Source organism: Helianthus annuus, chromosome 3, assembly GCF_002127325.2.
Source record: "Helianthus annuus cultivar XRQ/B chromosome 3, HanXRQr2.0-SUNRISE, whole genome shotgun sequence".
NCBI lineage: Eukaryota > Viridiplantae > Streptophyta > Magnoliopsida > Asterales > Asteraceae > Helianthus > Helianthus annuus.
Genome location: NC_035435.2, coordinates 140270671 through 140279767, shown reverse-complemented (window position 1 = coordinate 140279767; position 9097 = coordinate 140270671). Strand labels below are relative to the sequence as shown.

Here is a 9097-nt window from a genome sequence, read left to right as displayed (position 1 = left end):
TTAAGTGGTATCTGAAGTAGAAATAAACGAACAAAAAATTATCGAAATTAAAAACTTATTTAGGTTGGGAAGCTGATAAAGCATAAACTGATAAACGGATATCTTACCGAAGATAGAGGATTTTCAAACGCCAACATAAGAGCAAAACATGGTCTAACGGGAACTTCTTTAACAATGTCAGCAAGCCCCGGAGTCAAACTCAGGTCTACAGTTTAACAGTAAAACAACACATCATCATTGGACATTTTAGTATGTGATAGTTAAAAAATGGACATAAAACATAACTCAACGTCCTTCTTAAAGCATTCATGATGTTTAGCGTTTTGATACTGTCACATTAATTGGTTAAAATTGACTTAAAATTTGCAACATGTATAATACCAAGTGGAGGCGGTTTCCCAGAAACTTGTGTAAACCTTTGCGAAAACGTGCTTTTATCCGACGCCACCACCCCATTGAACTGACCAAGATCATGTCCATCCTTATCTTTTAGCGACCATAAATCCTTATTCTCCGACCACTCCAAACTCCCAACCGTCACCCCGTATTTACTTTCGATACCTAATGATATAGGTAAGTGAGTCAGCGATCTATGTTACGCCCGACTCAATACTGAAAGTCTGAAACTCAAAAAAAAGATATGTCGATACCAGGATCACTGCACAAAGCTCTGCATATGGAATTCATTCCCGGGATGCCGACATATTTCTTGTTTAATCCTTCCTAAAATAACCAGAAACTTATCAAACATAGTCCTTAAATAAATGCAACAAAACGTCTAGGCTTAAGCAATATTAATATGGTTTAGAGTAAAATGCCATTTCGTCCATGAGGTTTGGCCAGTTTTGTGACTCTCGTCCAAAGGTTTGTTTTTCCGATCCTGGATCCAAAAGGTTTGAAATCCTGCCGTTTTCATCCGGCTCGTTAACTCCATCCATTTTTCTCCGTTAAGTCACGGGTATTTTTGCCTTTTTTTGTTAACTTAAAAGGCAATTCGGTCTTTTGAATACTTGTACATAAAGTAAAAAAAGACTGAATTGCCCTTTAAGTTAACACAAAAGACGGAAATACCCCTCACTTAACGGAGAAAAATGGATGGAGTTAACGAGCCGGATGAAAATCGCAAGATTTCAAACCTTTTGGATCCAAATGCGGAAAAACAAACCTTTGGACAAAAGTCGCAAAACTAGCCAAACCTCAGGGACGAAAATGGGATTTTACTCTACGGTTTATATCATAAAAGAAAGCACCGAGCGCAAAACTCTACAATGCTAAACAAAACCAATAAAACTTTATGTGCATTATCTCTCCTATAGTTAATTATATATAATCAATCAAGGAACATGTCAACATGGAAATTTAGAGTTATCTCATGTGAGAATAACTATATTAAAAAATCGATCAAAGTTGTCGAAATCAAGATGTATGTACAACGTATACGAGACAATAAATTGTGCACATCATTCTTATAAGCATGTGGATGAAGATATATTAAACAAAAAGGAATAATTCAGACTTGCATAATGATGCATATAAAACTTCAAGCTGCACCAGCTAATATACTGATTTAAAAACTCATAACAGAACCATAAATCAGTTAGGTGGCCAAGTTGCAGTAATAAACAATGATTAAAAAGAAGTAAACCTTTTCAATATTGACAAATTGTTTAGTGATGTAATCAAATGATCCAAAATTCTGTTTCCACTCAGCAATTAGTCCTCTTGCTTCCCAAACCTTAATCATGTCCTCCACCTCGGTGTTAGTTGTGGAAAAACAAGGTGCCCCATGGTCAAAGTATAATTCTCTTCCATCTTCTGTAATTTCTCTGTATATTAAGGTTGATTGTAAATTAACTAATTAAGACCATCCACAATAACGAGACGTAAAAACACTAAAAAACGTGTCTAGTCAGCTACCGGATCAGAAAAACACTATTTTTTTAAAAACACTCATAACCCACCGATAAGGAAACCTAAAAACACCGAAAAACATTTTGAAGATCACTGCCGATTTTTATTTTTAACCACTCGTTTCTCTCTACATATATATTCAACAAAACTAAAGTACAGTGGCCCCCACCCCAGTCTGTTTTTTCTTGTTCTTGGCCAAAAGTTTCAACCCAAAACGGGTGCCAAAAACTAGTTCCACAATAGTTAAACCCGATGAGGCGGTTTTGAAGGCTAAAAACACACACACACAAAAAAAAAAAAAAAAAAAAAAAACAAGTTCCACATTAGTTAAACCCGATGAGGCGGTTTTGAAGGCTAAAATCGAAAAAAATAAAATAAAAAAAAACATCCTGCTATGGATGCTCTAAGACTTGGCGTTATGGTCTGACGCCCCCAACCACATCAGCCCTTTAACGCCCCAAACACCGGCAGTGGCGCCAAGGGCACCTTCGCCATGCCATTCACATGCGTCAAGGCTTGTTTTGTGTGGGGCCACCTAAAAGCAACCAATCACCTTTTTTTTTGTTTCCTTTTTCACCTAAAAGCAACCAATCACCTTTTTTATGTTTTTTTTAATTTCTAGTTAAACCCCAACATGACATTTTTTTGATTTTTTTTTAATTTCTTGTTAAACCACAACATGACATTTAAAGGGTGGGTTAGTTAAAACCACTTGTCTACGTGGCTGTGGCTCTTTAACGCCCGCTCGCATGTTAAACTACAACGCCTAGTCTTAGAGTCTCATTAACGAACGTAGGAATTTCACAAATTGGGATCTAGATCTAATTGTTAATTGTTAATTAATAAGAAGAGAATATTGAATTACATAAATCTGATAATAATATTATTGGTACCTTCTCCGAGACATTCGGCCGCCGGGGCCCCTAGCGGACTCGAAGACGGTGACGGAGATGCCGTTTTTGGCCAAATTGGAAGCACATACAGCTCCTGAAACTGAATTATTTACTGGATTAGATTGAGCAACAAATGGGTTTATGAAAATTTATAACTGAAGGATCTTTACTTACTTCCGGCGCCGATGACGGCGACCTTGGTGGCTATCGGATTCATGGAGTCACCGGCGATGATCTACAGTTGCGAATTGGGCAAGTTTGCTTTTACAATAAGGAACTAAATTAAAAAATATTATAAATGCTGTATTAATTATAGGAAAATTAAGTTTGTCAGGAAAATCTTTAAAACAATTTATTTATTTTATTTATTTTTTTTACGAGTAAGGTTGCGGGTATGGTTGGAACCTTAGGGCATATCATTAACAGGTAGGCAAAATGAAGGACTAGGGGTTTCATTGTCTTTTATGAATAAAGTTCACGATATGGGTTAAAGCTCCTCAACATCACTCCTCCTATTTATTTTTTTGGTTTTAAGGTTTAAAATTGAAGTGGGTCCACAATTCCATCTGTTATTGCTCGCTATTGTAATTGTTGGGCATCGATAGCGCCCAATCCATGGTGCCCCTAGTATGGAAGAGGGAGGGGGGGAGGCGCTAGTGATGATTTTTTGCTGAGGTGGAAGGGGGTTGGCGCCCCTTACCGTAAAGCCTAAATAGAAATTTGATCGTTACGACGCAATGTTAAATCGTGGAAAAAAGTAATGCCTGTTAACAAAAACCCGCACATTGAGGGTGGTGGGTAGTATAAAAAACGAAAATTTGAAGTAAACCATCGCGATGTGACGGGCGTTAATATTATTCAAAACTTTATGTTTAAAACGAACCTGTTAAAAAACATGAAATCGCAAAAAACCTCAAAAAATGCTAACCTTACTAAAATTCAGGAGTTATTGTGTAAAAAATCTTTATTAAAGTTTAAGGGTATGAGTTTAAATTGAAAAAATAATAAGGAAAAGAAATAGACCGATTAAAATACATGGGTATAAATATAAATCAATAAATAACAAAACAGTTACTATTCATCAATCCATGCCTTTTATAGTGTGTACACACACACACACACACACATATATATATATATATCCATGCCTTTTATAGTGTGTACATATATATATATATATATATATATATATATATAACTAATCAAATAAGCGGATATTTTTAAGGGCGGAGGGTGTCGTATTGCTCATCCCACTTCTCCTTATCGGTGGAGGGGACGGTGTTCCCGTTACTACGCCATGTCACAGTCAATTACTTACCGAGTTGCCGCTCCACCTTGCTTCTCTTTGTTTCTTCCCATTTCGGCATGGTGATGTCATTGCTTCCGCTTATGTTCTACCATCATTTTTCACTGCCACCTCATTCTCTGTCACTCCTAATCACCTATCTCTTTTATTTTTGTCGCTTCCTTGCCGGTATGACACCCTATGTCCTAACTCCTAAGTAATCTAACAGGTCATAACTATATCAAGATCTAATAAATAAATAAATACATAAATATTTGCTTAAGGAATATTAGATTTTAATAATCTGAACTATTCGCCATTGGCTGCTAACAGTCCCAACTTCAAAAATAACCAATGGCAGTCCCAACTATTAACATATTGTCCTCCAATGGACCCTGACTAACAGAACCCTAATTGTCACAACCCCCCAACCACTCCCTGGACGGGAGCCGTGAACAGTCAAGTGGTACCGGTGGTTATTTTGAAAATATTACAGCGAAAATTTTCATCAGGACCGTGAGTTAGGAAAAATGTCAGAGTTTAGAAGAACCGGATTTTATTTATTAAACAGATGGGGATAAAACCCATGTTTTATAAAGGTATCTTTTAATAGAGGATAAACCCAAATACATAAAACAATTTTTCTTAATTTAGTTGATAAAATAAGTCACTTCTTTAAGCCTTTTGGTGTTGTATCACAACTCTTATTCAGATCTACTGTAATAACCTAAAACATGTTTAAAAACATTTTATCAGCAGGAAATACTAGTGAGAGATCATTTATTTGGTATAAAATGATACATATTCTTGTATTTACAGCATTAAGAGTTTTTACATTTGTTTATATCTTACAACTACCAAAGGTATTTGTCACTCGGCAGTTCCTGTAACTGTTGTCATATCATTGTTGATCATTCTCTCAAATAGTGAAGTTTATCAAGTAGTGTATACAAAACTCCACATACTGGCAGTAGTTTTCCTGCAAGAATACAAAGACTTAATCACTGTAATATAAGTAACAACTGGAAAACATTTAGGGTTTTGCAAATCATTTAAGTAAAAGAGAATGACTCACTTTGCTGAATTAGGGTTTTGATTTAACAGGCCTCCTGATTCTAAGCCTCTTGATTAACAGTAAGTTTATAGCTCCAAGTCTTCTGATAATTAAGCATCTACTTTATCAGTGAATTTAAGCCTTCTGATTCTAACCCCTAATTTCAAAGAATATAATCCGTATTAGTGTATAAACCCAACTCAAACTTTAATGATAATCACAAGATCATTATCCCAACGTAGTTAACAAAGTATAGCCTTATTCAGGTAGCACTTTGGCATCCATTGATTGGTTTTATAAATGATCGGATAGGATATTATTTCAGTGATTAGGGTTTTATACACGCGAATATAGAGAAACACAGTTACGAGAGATCAGAGGATCGATTTCCGAAGTCGAAATGTGCAAATGAACAAGTCCTAGACCCAACCTTTATATAGGCCATATTGGACTCTCCCGCGTGGCGCGGGGAAGGTTGGCCTGGCCTAGGCCTGCCACGTGTCCTAGGTAGGTGTGACACGTGTCGGGTCGCGATGACACGTGTCCTCGACCGCCTTTTTCGTCCAATCGCGCGTTTGTTTTGATTTTTGTGTAGGTTCTGCTTGGGTCTTGATCTTAAATGGTTCGGTTTATAATTGCGAGTTTAGTAAGGGTACTTTTATGCGGGTTGGTTCATCAACCGTCAAGTTTTCTTAACCGCTAAGTTTACTGAGTTTCGTCACGCACACTTGGGGTTTTTTATTATGATTTGTCATCGGGAAAATTTTTGAGGGTTGTTACATCAACGTCGTTTGTCGTTGGTCGCCAGAAAAAAAGTTTTTGGCCGGAAAACTCCTTTTTGGCCGGAAAACTCAACATTTTCGTCCCAAACCTCTTTGTAACCTTATTACAGACCTTTAGGAACCTTTTTCTAGTAAAAGCCCCAATTATTGAGGTCGCCGGAAAGCTCTTTTTTGGTCGGAAAACTTCTTTTTGGCCGGAAAACTCAACCTTTTAGCCGGAAAGACTCAACATTTTTGTCCCAAACCTCTTTGTAACCTTAGAACGGACCTTGAGGAACCTTTTTCAGCCAAAAACGTTCTTTCGGATACTGGAGACTAATGACGTTGGGGTTCTGTTAGTCAGTGTCCATTGGAAGCTAATATGTTAATAGTTAGGACTGGCGGTGGTTGTTTTTGAAGTTGGGATTGTTGGCGGCCAACAACGAATAGTTGGGATTATTAAAATCCAATATTCCTTTGCATAATATCAATTATCAACATCGATATGCATAATGTCACACCCCAACCGATGGCGGAAACATCGGTGCGCGACACTGAGCGACACAGATTGTCCATGAGTATCCATAACAACTATTAATTACCAGATATTTAAAACGTCATATCCCATACCATAACATATCAAATAAAACAGTTATTACAGATAATTGTCTCATAAACAAATACTGATCCGACAACTCAGATTTCAAAATAGACAAATTGTTTATTCGTTTCTAGACATTTCCTAGCCTCGATTTCACAGCAAGCCAAGCATTTAAACATCTTAAGCACTTGCCACATACGTTAAAGTAAAAGTCAATACACATAGTGTAAAGGTGAGCATACAAGTTTAATAGATATAATAGAGTTCGAAATCGTTTACGCATAACCAGCACGAACACAGTGTGAAATGAAGCACGTAAGTTATCGGCATGATCCTATCAATACCAATGACTGTGGGTTGACTGCGCAAGGCAGTTTGTAATACAAGTTCACCACTGTGAACCATGTGATTAATTGTCCTTAACAACCCCTGAGTGAACAGGTGCTGAGTCCAAACTATAGTACTATCGTTGCTAAGGCAGGTAGACAACAATCCATGTGTAAACATAACAAACAAGCATTCATTAAGTCACGTATAACATGCGGAACGGTTAGAGTTAAAGTATTGCGTTGTGTGTTCGATGTGATTTAGAATAAGTAACGTATGTAACACCCAAAAGTGCGTAAAGCAAAAAGGGTTCGAGTATACTCACAGCGATGATGGATTGAAGGGAGAGATAGAGTGAGATTAGCCTGGTCAGAACGATAGTGTAAACGATAAGCGACGCGTAAAACGGTGTAAAGTGTCAGTGGATCGGATGGTAATCCGATCGGATGGCAATCCGATCGGATGGCCAGTCGATCGGGTGACAATCCGTTCAGATGGTCATCCGATCAGGTGACCATTCGATTGGATTGTTACCTCGTTTGGGATGGATGTGTTTGTGTATGATGGCTTGTACTTTGAAGTTTTCGTTGTAGCATTTTGAAATGGAGAAGTATCTCTACCTTTCAGGTCGGTCGATCGAACGCGGCTCGATCGGATGGTGATCCGTTCGGCGAGGTAATTCTCAGAGAACAAGTTCACAGCAGTGTTGTCACTCGATCGGGTAGTCTACCGATCAGGTGGCAATCCGTTGGAACTAGTAATGCATTGAACATGTTGAAAATTATTTAAATGTTGAAGTCTAAACATCACATGGTCGGGTGGTAATCCGATCGGATGGCAATCCGATCGGACGTCAATCCGTTCGATGTTCACAACCTCAAAAAGTGAAAATAAAAGTTAAGTGTGGGGCCAAGGTGCAAGCCGATCGGTTGGCTGTCCGATCGGGTGGCAATCCGATCGGGTGACAATCCGATCGGACGACAATCCGTCCCGGTAGCCTGGTCGTCTTGATACTTGGTTGTTTTGATAGTTTTGCGATTTTCTCGAGATGGTACAATAACGTGCCAAACAACAGAAACCTCGTCCAGACTTAGTGGCCCGATCGGATAGGAATCATCCTAGTCCGACCAGTTAACTGTTCGAGACGGTGTTTCATGTTTAACCCGAAATCAGTAATCTCTTGGATAGAATCCAGATCTTGGGCCAACACATCACTAAGAAGGAGTAGAAGATCAGAACAAGCTCCGATTCTATCGGTTTTGAGTGCATTAAGTGTAAAAGAGTTGAAAGAAAGCTTGAAAACCATCTTTCAATCCTTTTCACCATGAATATGTTCAGATCTATACAAGATCTTTGTTTATTTATGTGGAAATCGTCCAGATCTAAGTTGTTCTTGGTGGATTGAAGCCAAAACATGAAGTTCATAAGAACACCATGATGACATCATCCTAGAACACCTTGAATCTAGTGATTTCACAGTTAAAAGTTAAGGTTCAAAAGATAGAAAGGTGTAGGAGTGCGGGTAGATCAAGAAAGTACAAGATTTAGGTTGGAAACTTACAAGAATCGTGAGAAATCGGAAGAAATAAGCTTGAGAGTGCGGCTGGGTCGAGTGGGAGCTGTCCACATCAACTGATGTGACATATGAGGGGTATTTATAGGGTTTCCATAAAAGGAAAGTGGGGAAGGTGGCTGGTCAATCGGGTGGCAACCCGATCGGGTGGCAGCTCGATTGGGTGGCAACTCGATCGGTTGGCCACTCGATTCAAGTGTTCGGCGCGACGAGTTTTGCTGTTTCGATTCGCGTGTTGAGCGTTGCGATGCGATAGAGTTTCTTATTACATTACTTTTTATGCCAACTACTATATCTAACATACAATCATCATAATTAACTTGCATTTAGCGTTTGCGATTCGATTGCGATAACGGGGCGATTGCGTTTCGATTAATCACCACAACATATACATAAATAAACATGCACAAGTAACAGATAATTAGCACGCACACGTAAAACAATATCCAGAACACATAATTCGAGCTGTGAATGCGATTGCGATGCGATAAGCGATAAAACATGCGATAAACATCAATTAAACCTCGATCATTAACATGTACTCCACATAATACAACTAACGTAATAAAACAAAAAGATTATCTACAAGTCAAAGAAGTCAAAACAGTAATTGAGCAAGGAGTGATAGATCACAATTAGCAATCTTTTCTTCCTTTGACTTCAATGTTGACTTTGACTTTGACTTTCGAAAC

At 38.2% G+C, this 9097-nt stretch overlaps 1 protein-coding gene across 1 annotated transcript; it reads right to left on the bottom strand.

The window, feature by feature from the left end:
• Window positions 1–5: 5 nt before the first annotated feature.
• On the bottom strand, window positions 6–3235 carry LOC110929703 (renalase; the record flags this gene model as incomplete). The annotated part of the gene is made up of 7 exons (XM_035988192.1): window positions 2979–3235; window positions 2805–2904; window positions 1646–1826; window positions 651–723; window positions 382–561; window positions 108–205; window positions 6–11 (listed from the first exon to the last, which is right to left on the bottom strand). Coding segments are annotated over exons 1-7 (681 nt in total), but the record flags the coding sequence as incomplete, so codon positions are not given.
• Between the last annotated feature and the right edge of the window lie 5862 nt (window positions 3236–9097).